The sequence below is a fragment of the Xenopus laevis genome, chromosome 1S, assembly GCF_017654675.1.
Source record: "Xenopus laevis strain J_2021 chromosome 1S, Xenopus_laevis_v10.1, whole genome shotgun sequence".
Lineage (NCBI taxonomy): Eukaryota > Metazoa > Chordata > Amphibia > Anura > Pipidae > Xenopus > Xenopus laevis.
Genome location: NC_054372.1, coordinates 98,705,507 through 98,725,684, shown reverse-complemented (window position 1 = coordinate 98,725,684; position 20,178 = coordinate 98,705,507). Strand labels below are relative to the sequence as shown.

At 36.9% G+C, this 20,178-nt stretch overlaps 1 protein-coding gene across 2 annotated transcripts in view; it reads right to left on the bottom strand.

The window, feature by feature from the left end:
- The window catches only part of LOC108703734 (uncharacterized protein KIAA1958), a 60,878-nt gene that overhangs the window by 9,926 nt on the left and 30,774 nt on the right, over positions 1-20,178 (bottom strand). Inside the window, exon 3 of one of the 2 annotated variants that reach the window (XM_018239962.2) lies at positions 8,269-8,351. The exons of the other annotated variant lie outside the window; for it this stretch is intronic. Coding sequence (XP_018095451.1) covers positions 8,269-8,351 — 83 coding nt within the window. The remainder of the gene's footprint in view (positions 1-8,268; positions 8,352-20,178) is intronic. 2 annotated transcript variants of the gene reach the window in all.

Below are 20,178 nucleotides of genomic sequence, written 5' to 3'. Positions count from 1 at the left end.
TTATCACTGAGCATAACCTTATGTGCTGGTCAATTCATGTACTGAAGCATTTAACCATATGTTAGGTTGCTGGCGAATATTAAATATAAAGCTTCTATGATGGCTGCAGCATGTGTGCAGGTAAACACAACAGACCTTATAGGCAAAAAAGATTAGTTGCCCATAGCCTTCAGTTCTTATAGCCTTCAATGGAAAGGGTACTGTCATGGGAAAACAAGTTTTTTCAAAATGTTAATACTGCTGCTCCAGCAGACTTCTGCACTGAAATCGGTTTTTCAAAAGAGAAAACTGATTTTTTTTAATATTTAATTTTGAAATCTGACATGCGGCTAGACATATTGTCAGTTTCTCAGGTGACCCCAGTCATGTGACTTGTGCTCTGATAAACTCTTTATCAGTCACTCTTTACTGCTGTACTGAAAGTTGGAGTGATATCACCCCTCCCCCCCACCAGCAGCCCATCAGCAGAACAAAGGGAAGTTAACCAGATAACAGCTCCCTGGTAGAATAGTAAAAATCCAGGTCCCACTGCAACACCTTCAGTTACATTGAGTAGGAGAAACAACAGTCTGCCTGAAAGCAGTTCCATCCTGAAGTGCTGGCTCTTTCTGAAAGCACATGACCAGGCAAAATGACCTGAGATGACTGCCTACACACCAATATTACAACTAAAAAAAATACACTTGTTGGTTTAGGAATGAAATTTTACATGGTAGAGTGAATTATTTGCAGTGTAAAAAGTGTAATTTAGAAATAAAAACTACACCATAAAATCATGACAGAATCCCTTTAATAACAGAACACCCCAGTCTTGTGCTGTTGTATCTATTATATGATTGGAAGCTTCTTCAATACCCTTTACATAGAAAAAAAGAAATCCTGGACCCGGAGAAAGACATACTAGCAGAGGTGGTGGAAACGTTCCTTAAAAAAAGTCTCATTGTAAATTAGAAGCAGAAAGTACATAAGTATACCTCCAGTCAGCTTATCACAGACAGTTCTTATTTGTAATAGGCATTAAATAACCAAAAGTAAATTGTGGGAGCTGTTTATTACAGATACAGTAAATACTGCAAAATCATCAGTACATATTGCTTCTTATGTTTACAACAAAGACAAGTTTTTTCACATCAGTGTCAAAATGTTACAACATGAAACATAAGAAAAATTTTCGGACTTCCAAGGTGTACAAATAATTTTAGGTGTTTTAATGTTGATTGCTTTAAATAGAGTTAAAACAAGAAGAAAATGTGTGATATATATATATAGAAAAAAAACATTGCAGAGAAAGACCCAATTCAAAATGAGTGATTAGACTCCTGGATGACTCACTGTATAATTAATGTACTGCATATGTGCATTGGGAGAAGCAGTTATATTGATGATGTCCTGACACTTGCTCAGTTCCTAAGAAACAAATAGTATCTCAGGTTCAATTATTCGGCTCATCTCTAGAACACCAAAAGTCTTGCAAAATGATTTGTGCATTTTACTATACTTAGCATTTAACTATACTACTATATAAATTTGATGGTATTTTCCGTTTTTGCATCTGAGTAGGCAAGACTAGTGATCTTTCAGGGGCTGAACTGTGCAGTGTTTAATATGTGCCCCTTACAGATCCCATATCCACTATCAAGTGAGCACAAGAGTTAAAGCTTTAGGTTTTTCCATGAGGAAGTACAATGGTTACAGTTGATTTCCTGGCATCTACTAAGTTTGAAAGCGCAACAAAATGTTCACCGTCTGTGCCAAAAACCAGAGGACACCAGTTTGTGACTCACGGAGGGTCCTAGTTAATATTAAACTAAAACCAATAGATAAAACCTGGCATAAAATTAAATTGGTAAGTATAACGCTGTTTATATTAGTACTAATGCCAAGCTTTATGTCTTTTCAAATGTATATCCTCTAAGTGTGCTCTTTATTTATTTAGGGGAGCCTGATTGGGGGAGCAGGTCTGGGCCGGCTAGGGCCGGCTGAGGCCGGAGCCCACCGGGTTTTTTCCCAGTCTGACTCTGCCCATACCTGTAGTGTTATAAGTCAGAGCAATGGTCTAATTTGCCCTAGGACTTAGTCCATGCCTCAATAAAAGTTTATTATGTCCTCATGGTTATTGGTTATTACAATACCCTGACAGACTGTACTGAAGATTTTTGTTATTTTGTTAGTAAACAACTGTTATAAATACAATCATTGTGAAACAGCATTCTACAAACAGTTTGGGGGGTTTACTAATCAGAGAGAGTGTGGAATATGAGAGCAGTATATGCTCAACGTTTGGTTTGTCTTGGTAACCAGTAATGTCAGAACTTGCTAAGGAAGTTTGCTTATCTCTAGCCTAATAAAAACAACTGAATTGTATATACTCTTAAGGTTCAATTTTAGTTAAAAAAGCCTACAAAACTTATTTTTTTTGTCTTTTTTTACTCCTTATTTTTTAAACTATTTTAAACTAAGTGCTTTTTTTTGTGTTGAAACGATCAACAACCTCAGGGTTAGTTTATCCTGGAAACTATGCAACACAACTTTGTTGTAGTTACAAATGGCTAGAAACAGGATTCATTAAATTCAAAGTACTGGTACTAAAGGCTAAGAAAAGTTACAGCCAGCTGCAACTGTCCAAGCGCTGTCTTCAGTCACAAATAATTTGCGCATTGCCCCTAGGGCTTTGGAGCTATGGTCATCCAGTGATAATGTTAGGGTGATGCTCTTACATGCTCTAGTGACTAGGAGGCATACCCTGAAACATATCAGTGGTGATGATGAATGCATGACCAGGCACTAAATAAAACATTTCTTACTAAACCAACATTCATTTAAGAAACCACTACTTAAATCAGTCACTAATATGAAGAATAGCTTATTTAAACTGGACAGGTATCATACACTGGGCTTCTCTGCTTATCACGTGTCAATTAATTGTCTGAAATAACCTCATTAGATAGAGTAAGGTTGAAATCATTGGAGATGTAGAGTGTTTTGTAGCTGCTACTTTTCTCTGAAATCCATAATGGAGTAATGGAAAAGTGAAAAGTATGGAACACCAGATTAACTGTCCCCTGAAAGTGCACTAAGGTACAGATAGATTCCAAGCACTATTGTGTGCCATACTTCTGGTGATCGGTATCATTTTCTTGCCACTTCCGAAAGTAGGTTCCAAATACAAAACACTGCCAGATTTCCTGGTGTGACTTTAATCCAACTACTCCAATGAAGAATATCTTGACCATATAAAAAATCACAGTTTTAACTGATGCAACATTGAAGGCCTTAATGGGTAAGAATTATAATTATACAATAAAAAGGCAATGAAAATCATTTTATAAGGTGCAATTTCTACATTTAATACAAAGGGGTTCAGTGCATGTGATAAGTTATGGTGGGAAAATATTTCCATGGTTATGGGAAATGACTAAACAAAACAAGAATTTTACAGGTATTTTTGTGCTGGACTCTTTTTCAAGCAAGCAAATTGTAATCCATTTGAAATGAATGGGTTGCTACTGTATCAGCTTTAACTGCTTTGCCATGAATATTAGTACCCCTGTAGGAGTGTGGTACATAGTTCTGTAAAAAAATACTATTAATTGGGAAATACTGATAAATTTTAAATCCTGAGTTAAATTTCCCCATAGACATCCTCATGTGAAGTCTAAAAGTTAGCAGTAGGGATCTGCACAAATCCGCCTGGAAAAATGATAAAGTCATGGCAAGCTGACGAAAATACCCCCATTATTAGTTGGGTAAGATACAGTACTGTATGCGGGTAATTAAAAGCTGAAACCATTTATTATGGTAGAAAGGAGAATATTGTATTTCTCTAAAAATTTTCTGGATGGCATCTAAAAACAGCACACTTACTGGAATCATGTGATTTATTGTCATGTGGGTTATGTTAAATTTAAGTACAAATTAGCACTTATGAAGATCAGTTTGAACTTATTCTTGGGAAAAATAATTGATGCAGTAGTTTTCCAAATTTCCCCAGATATTAAAGAATTAAGCTTGGCGATACACAAGGAAAGTTTGATTTGCCCTCCACATGAGCCAAGTGATACTGGATATATAGCTAGCATATAGGATCTTTTAATGCCTGGCTAATCATCTACCTTTGTATAGGCAACTTTAAGCCTGGTTTTCACGAGCAATTAAAGCAATTTAAATAATTTGTTTACTGAACATAAACTATGCTGTAATAAGTAATGGTACTTGGACTGTGAAATGAATTTCAGTAAATCTTTAGCTTGCATAAAACAGGCCTTGACATGACATTGTGTTATGACCAGCAGATGCTTATGGGTAAGCGCAACTCTCCTTGTTTACAAGAGAATATCTTTGCCTGTGTGCTACTCATTGTACTTTCCAATGACCATAGTGATTGCCTTAATGTTGTCATTGTAAAATTCTCTCCAGCACCTGGACCAAACACAATGCCCTGTGTGACATTACAATTAGTGTTACAAGGTCACGTTTGCTTCTTGGCAGATTAAAAATAAAACGTACGCAGTAACTTAATACTGTATTGAAAAACAGGAAAGATATTGGCCAATGGTTTAATTAAAGAGAAAAATGTATCTCCTAATTCAGTTCCAGATATCCACATAGACTTCAGTGGAGTTCTTAATGAGATAAGTTTTAGCCTCACTGAGCTGAATGTGGCCCCTACATATTAAAGCTTATACAAAACGTGAACATTCGTATAAAGCTGCTAAAGGTAAAGTGCAGCTTCTAGCCAAGCATCATGGGAGCAAATATATAAAGATAATTATGACAGGGTTACTGTTTTCTTTAATTAAATGCTAAACCTAAAAGAAAAGTTGATTTATATGCAAGATCCAATATGAACATTTCCGAAGTTTGCTATGTAAGAATGTTCAAAAATGCTTGGTATTCACAGGAAGGGATATTTGCAATCTGCATCTGTGAGTATAACGTGGCTGACAGAGCACAACAGTTTTGCATTCATGTAGAGAAATACATTATATACAGCATCAGTCAATTTCTATGAAGATATGGGAATGTTTACCCAAAGATTTATCGTTAATCATCAGTAATCATCAGTTTGAAAATTGTAAAGAGAGTCGCATGTAGTGCGGCAACATTTTTTGTTTTTTATTATTTATTTTTATGTTTATTTTTACAAAATTTGACAGGTTATGAAAGTTTGAACACATTTCTAAGAGTTTTAGGGCCATGTTTTCTGTGTTATTACAGTTTTGCTAATGAAGGTGAAATTGCCCTCTAAAAGCTGCGAGTCTCAGTTCTCCCAAGAGACTTGCTTATCTTAAATAGTTACAATTGTTTCTTTGTTTATCTTAAATTGTTACAAATGTATCGAAGAGCAGTGACTCTGTGTTCTGGGCTCTCTGCCAAAAAGCCTACTTTTTTAATTAAGTTTCAGAAACTTTGTATCTTTTTCTGGCACCAGTGCAAGAGATGAAAGAGAAACTTGGGACTTTTCAGTAATAGTGATGTGTGGGTCGAGAAAAAATTGACCTACACCCGTCCCTAACCTGCTGCGCCCCAGCCCATACCTGACCCTAACCCGGCAAGCTCCCCTCTTTATATACCACGCCCCGATGTCACAAAAGGGGCAAGGTCTGTGTGACTATATTAAAAGGTGCAAACAGAGGTGGAAGTGGGGCAGAAGAAGGCTGTGCACGAGGAAAATGGAGGCTAAAGTTCATCCCAAACCTGCCCATGGCCCGAGGACGTACTCTGGAAGTCTGCCCGAACCTCGGGCTTCTAGCCGGCCCGCATGTCACTAGAATGAAACCCGGGACTGTGGGCTGTGTCAAAAATAACAGTTGGGTATGATTTTAATGTATTGAATGAAAATACATTTGAATTGTAATTCCTTAATGCTTATTATTTCTGTTGAATAAGTTAATGTTTGTTAGGGGTACATGCAATGACAATGCTTCCCTTTTATTTATTTTTTAATTTAATTACAAAAGCCGAAAGGCAAGACCAAAATTCTGATCATAATTAGCCTAAATCCCTTTAAATACAAGATTTTTAGGATTTCCCTTCTTTATCTTCTTGGAAGACATTGTTACTAAAGGTCGTGAAAATGCCCCTATATTTGCAATGGAGTGGAATATGTTCAATACATGTACTGCATACTGTGCAGATGCATCTAAAAATGGGCATACACTGGCAATAAAAGCTGAAGACAGACCGAGTCTGCAGCTTATTGGCCCGTGTATAGGGCCCTCTGACGGGCTTCCCCGATAGATATCTGGCCGGGGTAAAAATCCAGTCGGTTTGCAAACCGCATCTGTTCGTTGATCCGTTGCCACAATCAGAACGCCCCTATACTTTCAATATGATTCGATCATTGGGCCCTAGGGCCCACGATCGGATCAGCCAGATATCGCCCACCTCAAGGTGGGCATATCGGGGAGAGATCCGCTTGTTTGGTGACATCGCCAAACAAACGGATCTCTCTGTGTATGGTCACCATCATTTGAAAGAAAGTTTGCAAGGGAAGTGGGGTACAGAAAAGACTACAAAAAATGAAATAAGGCAGTTTTGCCTTTGTTTTAGGTGTATAAAAAAATCAGTAGTTTCACATGCCACAGTTTTTATGATGGAAATAAACAGACATCAATGACCTAGCACAAGCTAACATACAGTAGCTGCATTTGCAAACAGTCTTCTTGCCATGGGCACCTTTATATATTGCTATAAATTATATTTTGCTCCAAATTAATGTTAGAAAATGAAAATACTTGGAAGGACAAACAAAACACACATACATTAAAAACACACTGTCACGGTGTTTGGTTTTACCCAAAACAAAGTTGTACTAAAAAACTAAATTTGCTTATCAAGTGCATGAGACAAAAAAGGCAACTAAATAGACCTCTGTTTCAGTACTGCTCCTCGGATCAGGTCTGCCAGGCAATTTGATGCTGCGAAGCCACAGCACAAACCTATCTGTGTCAAGTCATTGTTCAAATAGCACCTTTTTGTTGCTGTAGCCTTCTGTGCTGTGCTCCTCGGGCAAGGCAAATGCAAGGTTTCTATTTTAAAAACAGTCCCTGCTTAGCTTATTACTTGTGCAGATGTCTGTCCCCATCCCAAGGCTACAACATGCATTTTGGTTGGACACTATGGTATAAATACTATGCTAGGTGCAATACTAAAACTAGACCTATTAACATATTTTGTAGAGGAAAAAGAAAACTTATATTACATGTTATTTTCCTAAACCAATTCAACAACAGGAATTGAGGACAGAGGTGTCAGAGAATCACAATTTATTTTTAGTCTATCCCTGGATAAATCCTGGAATAGACACTCTCAGGCAGTGTCTGAAGAAGAATCATATGAAGCAGAAACAATAAAGTTACCAGGCCCAGAGTGGCTTGCCATTGATTGAGCAGCCTGCTGACTTAGATTGTTACATATCAGCACCAACTGATTACTCTGTGCTTCAGAGAGAGTGCTGCAACTTTGATAGACGCTAAAGTTGGTTTTCCTTCCAGGTATATTTCCTTTCTCGCACATTGTCTTTACCATCTTAGCCAGTTTGTTTTTCCCAAGGGCCTGGCAGTTGTACCAATGCAATGCAGCTAGGTTGACAACAGGCTTGATGGACAAATAAAATGGTGCATCTTCATAACGCATGGCAGGAGGCCTCCTCTGTGCATACTCTTTATAGTCTTGCACTGGGCAGGTTTGTGGAGAGTGAGGTGTTGCATACACCCTGCATTCTGTCCCCGCTCTTTTGATTTTAACATCAGGACTTTCTTGTCCCATCCACTCAAGGTATTCTAAACCAGTCTCCAACACATGAAGTCTAATATCCCCCCATTTAAGAGTGGAGCCATGAAAACCAGTGCAGTGACCAAAGGCTTTGGTGTTATTTAACCAAACAAGGTTCAGTAGTCCCTCGGGATTGTATCGGCTCAGAAGACCTCTCTTACGAAGTATGAGTTCATCAGCAAAGGTAAGTTTCATAGACTTGTGTGGTTTATTCCCTTTCCCTTTGAACCTCAACTCCATTTGTTTTTGTTTTAAAGCATCCTGTGACCTCTTAAATTCCTTGTCTCGGGTAATGCTGTAACCATACCTGTGCTCTTTCAGATAACGTTCCAGGCCACACTGGTAGTTGGCTAAGCTATTGGGTTCATACTCAGATCCATCTTTCTGTCTCGCATCCACAAAGAAGGATGCTAAGTAGTCATCTAGTTCCTTGCAAGGGATCACGTAGATTTCTCGCATCTCCATAGGGTACTTGGAAATAATAAAATCCCTGAAGTTGCGTAGAGCTGTTTGTGTGCTTCTAATGGTCTTCTCATTCTGCTCTCTATTCAGCTCCCCCAAAACTTCATCCTCATCTACAACAAAGAAGACGACAAAAGGTTTGTGGGGTAAAAATGAAAACTAATTAAAAACACACTGCAGAATTACAATAAGCAATATTGTCGTGAGTGTCCAAAACAAAGTATACAAATAATAAATAGAATTGAATAAAAGAAATCATTAGGACTGAGATTTTTCAGAGCAATAACACATGACAGTAATAAGGCATTAGGCAGTAAAGACAAAAGTTAAAAATAAGAATTATTAACCAAAAAAGCAGATAATAAGTATAAACAGGAAGGAAGAAAAGAGATGATTGTGTATAAAAGATTTGTATTTCCATTTTAATTCAAAAAGCACATTTTAGAACTATATTACATACCTGTCTCATGTTTGGAAAGCCAACTTCAGTAGTTTCACAAATGATGGACTAGGGCACGAATTCACAATAAATTCTTCGTGTCATTGGGACACTCTTATTGCATGTAGATTTGCAGGAAAAACAAAAGTGTGAGATTGGAGGTAATCTTCTTTTTTTTAGGTGAGATAAAAGCTGTTGCTTTGTATTTAATTTATCCCACTGCATCATTCGTCAAATGATTTTTTTCATAAATCCCAGTAGTATGTTCTTCATTTGTGAAACCAGAGGTTGTACTGGTTCCATAACATTAGCTTTCACATTCATCAAATATAATCATTCATAAATGAACTGATGCCACAATGCAGATGTTCTGCTTAGACATGGGTAGGAAACACATCCCACTCAGCCCTTTGTAGAACCTAACCTCTTAGTACCCCTCTAATATCAGGTGAAGGAAAGCTGGAACTGCAGTTCTACAGCAGATGGAGCAGAACTCATGGCTTGTGCCTAATGTGTCATTTGTATAGCTATTACCGTGCTATTTCTCAGCAGACTGGGATAGCTCAATATTTTACAGTAGGGGCGAGCAAAATTTTTCACCAAGTTTCACAGCACAAATGACACCGATAGACTTTAATGCATTTTGGAAAAACAGGTCAGATTCGCCATCACTGGTTACAACATGTCCAATATATATAGTATCCAAAATAATCAAACGAAATACTAAATGAACGAGGACAGCTGAAATTAAGTACATTGTTTTAGATGCTAAATTTTAGGGCAGTTTTGCAAGCTTTGAACACAGCACCCAGTCACCGTGACTGATTTTAGCTGATCTGTCTAAACCAAAAATTTCATGTATCGAGGCACATTGATGGAGCATCATTAGATAAAGAAGTGAAGGATCTGTAGCCAAATGAAGGGAGCAAAAAAAAAAAATAAATGCAGCTATCCATGTGCATAGCCAGTCATATTGTTGGTCTGTAGTGACATTGAAGGGTTGTTCAGTATAAAGCTATCTTTAGTTTGTGGTTTGTGGTAGACTTTGGCCATTCCACTGCTTCCTCTTGTCACATCTCTTCTAACTGCCTTGTCCTATTGGAACTCTTTCTACTTCTCCACCTCAATACCCTTCCCTTTTACCTGTCAAGCACCTCCACTACCTTACAAATCCATCTAAAGAATGCGTTACTACTTTTAAGGTGTTCATGGCATATTGCCTACTTTCAGATAACAATATTAGGTACATTTTATCATAGACGATATATAAGAAAAGGAAAAAATATTCCTAGGGTTATCTAAAATGAATTGTAAAATGAAAGCACGATCATTTACATTATTAACATAAACGAATAAAAAGTGTTATCCGACAAAGCAAAGTGATGCATGTACATATTCTGGAATCGAAAAAAAAAAGAATGAAATAGGATCATTCAAGCCTCAGTTGATCTGACTGCAACATGATCTTGTTTGCCATTTTTCTCGACAGTCTTTCACTTTACTTTGTGGAATACACATAGACTGGATCTTTATTACTCTCACAAAGACCAAATACTTTTATAAGGCTATATCATTATTGGTGGGTCTATTATTTTCTACCAGCCAATAGCATGTTCAACACGACTCAGACCTGTCTGTGAAGGACATTAGTTAATTAAGTTACTTGGTGGAACTCATCTCTGTTTGTAACCTTATCTGCACCTTATTACGTATGCCACAGAGTGCTTATTACATGAAGTCATTATTGGCTTGTCATTAGATAACAGTTCATTGAGTTCATATGCCTTTTTAATGTCTGGTCAAATTTCACACCTTTAGCACTGGCGAAAACTATAGAAATTGAAAGTGGTGTTTATTGTAGAGTCCCTTTTTTCAATCGTGAGAAAGTGTTTGCATGCATTCCCATAATAAGTCATGAATATAGACAAAACTTCTAAATTTTAAAGGGAAACCTGACCGTTTCATATTCATCACAGGAAACATTTACATTCACAGGAAACACCTTCCCTGTTGATTAATAATACCTGCTACTGAATATCAAAATGAATTTTATATTTTCATAAGCCATATTATAAACATTGACTGTGGCAGTGCACAATTGTCATAGCCCATGCTATGAATGGGCAGTTTCACTGGGAGCCAATTTAGTAAGACTTAACTGTCTGAGGGTGGTAGGAAACCTTCCAGGGTCCTAAATCCATTTCAGCCAAGGTATTTTATGCTATAGAATACCTTGGCTGAAATGGACTTAGGACTCCGGTGCCAGAGGACAGCAATTATAACTGCTGTGCCACTATCCTATGAATTATCCTAATTATCTCTCTTGCAAGGAACAAACACAGAATCATTTTGGTTTACCAGTTTAGCTCAAGAAGATTTTTTTGATCAATAAAATAGGTAAAAAGCATATTTAACCTAAGCAACATGAAAATTATAGAACAGGCTATGGAAAAAACAAAAAACAGAACCTAGAGAAATATTGTTAATATTCAGTGCAGTCACCAGTGTGTTACAATACAAATCTGTGTGTGCCTTGAACTATAGAAAGCCTATACACAGATTTCTCTTGTGCGTTCTAAAGTGCTATAATGATTTTTACAAAGTGCTATCTCCAGAATACCAAAGAACTATTCCTGTTTGAGGCTACAATTTAATGGTTATTTACTTACTACTACTTTTCTTTACTCATCTTTCTATTAAGGGGGTCTGCTCCTATTCGTCTTCCAGTCTCTACAAAGAGCTGCTGAAAAAATGCTAAAACTACAAAAATTGAAAAGACAGAAAGAGATTGAACATCACTGTCTACATTATACTAAAAGTTAATTTAACAGTAGACTACCCCTTTAATGGTGTGGCCATTTTATTAATGGTTTACATGTCTTCCACTAGTTCATTGTGAAACCAAAGGCAGTGTCTTTGGACTAGGGTTGCCACCTGTTCGGTTTTGACCCGAACAGTTCGGTTTGCCTAAGGCCTGTTTGGCTCTCAACTTTCTGTTGGGTTTTCAGCCTTGTGAAAAATGAACAATAATCTGACCAAATGAAAACCGATTAAATATAATATTAAATAAGATGCCTTGACATGGCTTAGTTATTATGAAGTGCAGTTAATGTATTGTTATTATAGAAACAGAAATAAGCAAATCAATCAAAAATAAGAAATATTTTTTTTTAATGAGCATTTCAGAGCTTTCTGGATAACTGATTTCTGTATAATAGATTTAATAGTGAATGGAGGGCACACCAAATCTTTCAAAAGTAATCAGAGGTGCAAGAACAAATGTTACCCCTACTTAAGGTAACCTATAACAATGTACTTTATCCATATGTTCACACACTCAAAACAGACACAATTTAGAGAATAAGAGTGGTTCAAAAGAAATTGGTTTTACTTTTATGCAGAAAAATTAGACATAAGACACATGGCATAATTTATACAATATTAAAAACAGCATACAATATCAACCACCCATTGATTATACATAGCAAGCAAGATATCAACAAAGAGCGGATACACCTACCAGCAAAATGAGAATGGCCCCAACATTTCGGCACCAATCCCCTTGACAAAGGCCTTGGTGCCGAAACGTTGGGGCCATTTTGATGTTGCTGTTCCAACGGAACCTATAATTAAAACTGCTACTAAATTAAGGAGGATTTTTTTGGAGTACACTCAAAAAGTCACTGAAGACATCTCCATAGCTTGTTTATAAATAGTTTCCATTTGGTAGAAGCACAGAAGATGCCAGAAGAAATAAATCACTTGGCACATCTACTGTTACCACTTACCAAGGGTTCTTTGCCCACAGTTAAGCTCATTACACCAGTTCCTGTAGGCAACAGTGCAATGTATCCTCATTATAGGACAGTGTTCATAAATCTCAGTGTAATGCTGGAGATTCAACATCACATTTTTTGTATTTTTATGAGCAGATGAACGCAATATTTTTATGACGTGAGATGCTGAAAGAAAATGTTATCCCTTTTCAAAACAAAACTCATGACCCCTCATACCTTTCACTGAAAGCATAAAGGCTAAAATGAACTCATGCATGGAGCATATTCATAGTAACAAATAAACTCGTCCTTGTCACAGACTAAAAAGAACATTCAAGATGCATTAGAAGAAGAAATAAGAGGAGCAGAGAGCACTGCTAGCAAAAATACACTTTTTAAGTATGAGAGTATGTTTGCAGCCCTCAGTTCTTCTGAAAGCACTAAGTAGTCATTAAATGGGTGTTGCAAGGTTAGCAGATGGCTGATCAGTTTCAGTAGAAAAAAGGGGGTTTGTAATTTTTTCCAGCTTGTTTGTGACAAGTCAGCTAGTAGCGTACTTGAAGAAAGTCAAAAATAATTATCAAGAAGCAGGAAAAAGAGTGATACAGAGTAGGAAAGTGATGGAGCCAGCCCAAACCATGTACTCATGGCAGCATTCCATATCTTATATTTTGTTTCTTTGCATACAAGAAATATTATATTCAGTAAGTATCCTCAGTAATATATCTGGTGCTATAGTTGTCAGGATAATATCTAAAGGGGAACTAACAACTAAAAAGGTTGTATTCATTTGATTAATAGGTGTTCTTGGACTTCACCTTTTATCTTGCTATGATTATGAACTTGCAGTTAATGGCAGACAGTACATGGTATCCAAAATGATATCCAAATAGTCATCACAGTGATGCTAGCCAAATAGGGCAGCCATTCCAGCTGATATACAACCAGACCTGGCAGTTTTCCTTGGCTAAAATACTTGGCACAAATACTACTGTATGTTTCAGGATTTTAAAAGAAAAATGAGCCCTAAATAATAAAGAACATAAGAACATAATAAAGAACATACTGCTCCAGCAATTCAGCATCTCTACAACAGTAATGATCAAGTTGTTACAATGAAAATCTGAATTAATTACCAATAAGCCTTGTCATTTCTAAGCTTTAATTCGACTTTAAAGACTGAATCACTGGAGGAACATCTTGTATCCACTGGCTGAAAGAGATTCATGGTTTTACAACCAATTGGTTGATTCCTAACCCATTTTCACCGGTGTTGGGCTGATTGGTCTGGAATGCCAAACATGGGATACAATAATGTTTTGTAAACACAGAATTGTCAGTTCATTACCAAAGTCTGTCTGGGTATTCTGGAAGCTTCACATGCTGAAGATGCCTAATAGTTTATATGTCATGAACACTGCTATTTTCTGTATTCCTGCTATGAAGTATACATGTGTGCACCTCCCTTTCTGCTAAAAAACGCAGAAGAAAACTACTGTACTTTACAACATTATTATAGCATCACTACTGTAATTTACAATCATATTACACCCAAAAACTACACTTATATTTACAAATACAGCTATGGGATCCGTTATCCAGAAACCAGTTATCCAAAAGCTCCATTTTGTCTAAAATTAATCACATTTTATTTAAAAGTTATCTCCTTTCTCTGTAAAAACAGTACCTTGTACTTGTACTTGATCCAAACTAAGATATTATTCATCCTTAGTGGAAGCATAGCCAGCTTATTGGATTTATTAAATGCTTACATTATTTTCTAGCATACTTAAAGTATAAAGATCCAAATTATGGAAAGATCAGCCCTCAATCCCAAACACTTTAAGTGGTATCTTTAAAATCATTGAAAATGTTTAATATATATCGAAAAGCTGCTAAAAATTGCATTTTTTCCCACTGTGATAAAAAAGTTAACCCCTTTTACGTCACGTTAATAAAGCTTTCATATCCATCCAACCATAGCTTTTATATCCCTCTCTACATGATCAATCTCCATGCCACATTTGTATGAAAAGCTGGAACAACAATGCACAACTTGGCCTTGCCTCCTTGCAGACTTCAGATAACAGTGCTCAGTTTATACATTCCTTCTTAAATTAACTGGCATTGTTTATATCTGAACTGCTTCCTCGTGGCTTCCGTCTGCTACAATGAAAAAACGCCTGCGCCAATGCACTCACAACGCTTCGTTTATTTAAGACACCCGAAGTTTACGAGGAAACTTCGGTGACTTCGGAAATCGAAGCGCCGCAAATGCATTGGCGCAGGTGTTTTTTCATTGAAGCAGACGGAAGCCGCAGGGAGGCAGTTCGGGGAGATTAGTCGCCCCAAAGAAGAGCAGATTAGTCGCCGAGCGACTAAATCTCCCCGAATCTCCAGGTGTGCCCTTACCCTTAAGGTGCTGCAATTGTGTTTGCACAATTGCAGCATCCACTGAAAGCCAAAGGCTGCCTATTTTTTTCTTGATATTGTTTATCAAACAGGAGGCACTCCTGTAAGGGACATCTGCATCCTCTTTAAGGGAAATAAACACCACTTGACAAAAGTGAAAGACGTAAATGAATATGACGAAGTTGACAAATTTGTCAATTTTTTGAGTCTCCTGATTTATTACAAAAAATTAAATGCAATTAATACACTTTTCTGGGAATTTGGGATTAAGACACTTCCATTTATTTGTGTTGTCTGAAGCTAAAGATGGTTTTATAATTGCATCGCAAACACAGAAATCTGTCAATTACACGTGGCTCTCAGCAATAGCAAAGCTTCATCTGCATATGCCACTTTAAACACAATAAGCTTTCTTTCATACACACATACCAAAATAAAAAAAAAATCTGGATACTAGTGATGTGCGGCCTATCCTGAACCTGCGGGTCAGCGGGTTCGGCCCGACTCCTGCACCAAATCATCCTGCTTCGATCTAGCACTTCCGGCGTCTAAATGTATAGATTCTGGCCCGACACGCCCCCCCTTTTGTCACGTTACTGCGGGGCGGGCACGGGTCTATAAATAGGGGGGCAATAACAGGCCGGGTGCGGATTGAGAGGGGTTGGTTAGGGTCAGATGCGGGTCGAGAATTTCTTAACCCACATATCACTACTGGATACCAATACCTTCTTCTTACTTTGCCTTTGCCTGCCAACTCTCTCTATTTGTATTGATAATGGGAACTTATATAGATTATATCAAGTAGGGTCTGAGGCTACAAATAAACCATTGTAATGTCTTGAAGATTACGTATGGACGGGGGGGGGCATAGTTCCATACATAACTTTTAAAACTGCTGTCAAAGGTTAAGAACAATATGTTTTATGCATGAACTCATGAAAACCAGCTAGTAAAATTAAAGGGGCAGTGCAGGGGTTATTATTATTGTATTAGGGCTAAACGGCAAGAGCGATTTTGTATGATAGTGTCGGATCGACAACGAATCCAAGTCAGATGGTGTCGCATTGGGTCAAAATATAATGAGACTGATAGAAAAACTGATGCATAAATTACATGACACAACACAAATGTCCGATGTGAACGCTGCATGCTGCGTCTTCATCCGACAAGATAAAAACAGATGGTGTAAACGCATGGAAAAAAAGACTCCATCCAAATTTATCTGATCAGACTTTTCTTTCTAGCCTGGGGGATCAGATTTCGTAGCATCCAGCTGTTGCTCTAAGTTGCGTGGTGTTGCATGGAGGATCAGATAAAATCAGACTCACAAAATCTGATGAAAAGCGGGGAGTTTTACCCTAGACTTTGATGCCCAACAAACATGAGAAGGTAATCAAGCCCAAGGCATATAAAAACTAGGCAGCACTGCTCTGTGGTACATATTCCTGATGAAGGACTGGCAGATTCAAAGAACATGAAGTCCCCAAGCACACCTATAGTAAGCTATGGGGCACACAAGTGAGAGGAGAAAGGCCCAATGCTAAACAGTTTTTTTCCCATTTTGACATGGAACAACCAATAAAGTCCAGGAAAGTTTCCTATCAAATATCATAGGCAAGTAGAATTTCAGTAATTTACCTAGAATGTCAGATGAGTTTTCCTGCTTTTTAACTCAACAAACATTTAAAGGAAAACTATACCCCCAAAATGAATACCTAAACAACCGATAGTTTTTATCATATTCAGTTGCATATTAAAGAATCGTACCAAGCTGAAATATATATTTAGAGATAGTGACACCAGAAAATGAACCTTTTTTACATCTACCATAAAATTGACTTTGCATGCCTCTTATAATTTTGCCAAAGAGTATTTTCCCAAAGCTTTTACATTACCTATCTGACTCCCTGTGATCACCTATGAGGGGGCTGCCATATTTGTGCAGTCCGTTAGCATTAGAAACTTTAACTGACAGGCTGAGGTGGGACAGTAAGGTTGGCAAAACAGTCAGGTTTAGAAACTTCAACTAACAATTACTTACAAAAATAAACCTCTCAGCAAAAAACAATCAACATGACCTATAGGTAACATTTAATATACTTTCATATTTTAAAAAGTAGTTTTTTAGTGTCAGTATCACTTTAAGTAAATATTACCCTTTTACTTCTTTTCCCTTGAGCTCCCATTTTGTGATGGTCTGTGTGTTGCCTCAGACATCACCTGACCAGAAATACTGCAGCTCTAACGGTAACAGGAAGAAGTGTGGAAGCAAAAGACAGAACTCTGTCCAATAACTGGCTCATGACCTAACATGTATGGTATGTTTTTGTGCACAGTGAATCGTATGATCCCAGGGGGTGGCCTTATTTCTTAAAATTGTAATTTTCTAATTATGATTTCCCAATGGCGCATACTACTAAAAAATATATTTTTATGAAAATTGTTTTACATATGAGCTGTTTCGTGCAGTATATTTTTATAGAGACCTACATTGTTTGGAGTATATTTTTCCTTTAACAGAACAGTAACATCAAAAAATGAAAGTGGTTTAAAGTAATGAAAATACTGGTATAGGATCCATTATCTGGAAACCCGTTATCCAGAAAGCACAAATTACGAAAAGGCCATCTCCCATAGCCTTCATTGAATCCAAATAATCCAAATTTTAAAAAAATATTTCTTTTTTCTCTGTAATCAAAAATATTATACAACTAAGATATATTTAATCCTTACTGGAAACAAAACCAGCTTATTGGGTTTAATTATTTTTTGCATGATTTTCTAGTTGACTTAAGGTATATTTTGAAATTATGAAAAGATACATTATCCTGGAAAACCCCAGGTCCTGAGTATTCTGGATAACAGCACCCATATCCATATAATGTACTATTGTCCTGCACTGGTAAAACTGATGTATGTATGCTTCAGAAACTCTACTATAGTTTATACTGTATAAATAAGCTGCTGTGTAGCCCTGGGGACAGCCATTCAAAGCTAAAGTAAACTTTGCGACCCACACATTAATCATGCATCCTTTATACATCTTGCTTTAAAGGAACGGAAGCACCAAAAAATAATATCATTATAAAATATATAAACAAGTTGCTTGTGTAGCCATGAGGGCAGCCATTTAAGAACAAGATACACAGTAGATAATCGATAAGTTCTCAAGAATCCTATCTCCTTTTTCACCTTTGAATAGCTGCCCCCATGGCTAAATAGCAGCTGGTTTATATAAACTATAGTAGAGTTTCTGAAGCAATTACACCAGTTTTACCAATGCAGCGCAATAGTACATTATATTTTTATTACTTTAAAACACTTGTTTTTTGTTTTTGTCACTGTTCCTTTAAATAATATTTTGTATTGTAGGGACAGATGGCCCTGTATTAAAGGGGACCATAGAAACCCACCCTAAACAGCATGAGGCCCATTTATGCATTAAAAGTCATACTATGTCTTGGTGCAATAAAATAGTATAAGTCACCAAACAGCAATTTTTTAGTTTATGTGTCCCTTTATTTAAATGTGCAACAGTATCATTTCAAAGCAAATAATACAAATATATTTATTTCCACTTTCAAGCTGGGTTACAAACTGCATCTTGTGGTGCAGTATCCAACCTATAAAACATACATGGTAAACTAATAAGCGTGGTGTGGTAATAGAACAGGTGCAGTTACGCAGATACATTATTTATTATCACCTGTCAGGCCGACTCAATGCAACCCCAGTGGTTTCCTTACATGATTAGTTTTCTACCTCCTGTCTCTTGTGAGCTTTGAGAGTTGTATGATCACAGCTTTTCCCCTGGGAATACACTATGACAAATGATTTACAACAGCAGGGCTGTGCTGTCAATGTCTAACACAGGAGCTTCTATTGGAAACAAAAGCAAACAAATCAAGTTACACAATGAGGCTTCAAGCATCATTCTGGGGTCCAAGATTGGAAAGAAATAGAGGCAGAGCTCTTGCTGTACATCCATAAGAGAACATACAGGCCTTAAAGGGGTTGTTCACCTTTGAGTTAACTTTAAGTATGATGTAGAGAGTGATATTCTGAGACAATTTGCAGTTCGTTTGAATTTTTTTATTATTTGTGGTTTTTCAGTTATTTAGCTTTTTATTCAGCAGCTCTCCAGTTTGCAATTTCGCCAATCTTGTTGCTAGGGTCCAAATTATATTAGCAACCATGCATTGATTAAATAAGAGATTGGAACATGAATAGGATAGGCTTAAATATGAGCGAGATGAGTAATTAAAAGTAACAATAACAACTAATTTGTAGCCTTACAGAAATTTGTTTTTTAGATGGGGTCAGTGACCCCCATTTGAAAGCTGGAAAGAGTCAGCAGAAGAAGGCAAACAATTTAAAAACTATAAAACAGACTCCCAGTCTTAGTAGTTCACTTCTTCTTGCAGGACATGCTACAGAGTGTGTTTACTCACATCCAAAAATAAATAAATACGCGATTTTTTAAAATTATTGAAATTTTTTAAATATGTATATTATGCGCACAATGTCCTGCACAGTTTGATTATTTGAATGATAACGGTCCAGATTGTCCCCTACTTGTTAGGTGCTATAGCCCTTTGCCAGGAAGTTCAATCCCTGCATTTCAAAAACATGACATATTTTGATGTAGTCATTGTTATAATGCAGATAACGATTGGGCACTATGTCCTTACTACAAATACCACTTTCTGGTTAAAAAAACAAAAACGTGACTATTTTCTGACTAGTTCTATTTTTGATAGTATACTAAGTTTTAGCTTTTTGGTATTTGTTAAAGGAACAGTAACACCAAAAGATGAAAGTGTTTTAAAGTAATGAAAATATTATGTACTATTGCCCTGCACTGGCTAAACTGATGTGTTTGCTTCAGAAACACTACTATAGTTCACATAAACACGCTGCTGTGTAGCAACACTGCATTATATTTGTATTACTTTAAAACAATTTCATTTTTTGGTTACTGTTCCTTTAAAGAGTAAAGTTCTCCATCAGACCACTGTAAGTTAAAAGTAAAATACAAGCCAGTTTATTTTTACAATTATTTTAAATTGATCATGCTAAAACACACACACACATTTAAGACGAAATAAGCCTAAGCCACAATGAGTTACCCAACATTGTATTATAACCTTATTATCTACTTCACTGTGGCTGTCCTGTGTGATACACACCTTTAATTTCAGTACAGCTCCTTACATTCTCTGTCAGTGGGCTCAAGGCTGAGGCAGATATGCTGCGTTGTTCCGATGTTTGCCCTTGAATACACTTAAGGGTCTATTAATTAACATTGGAGAT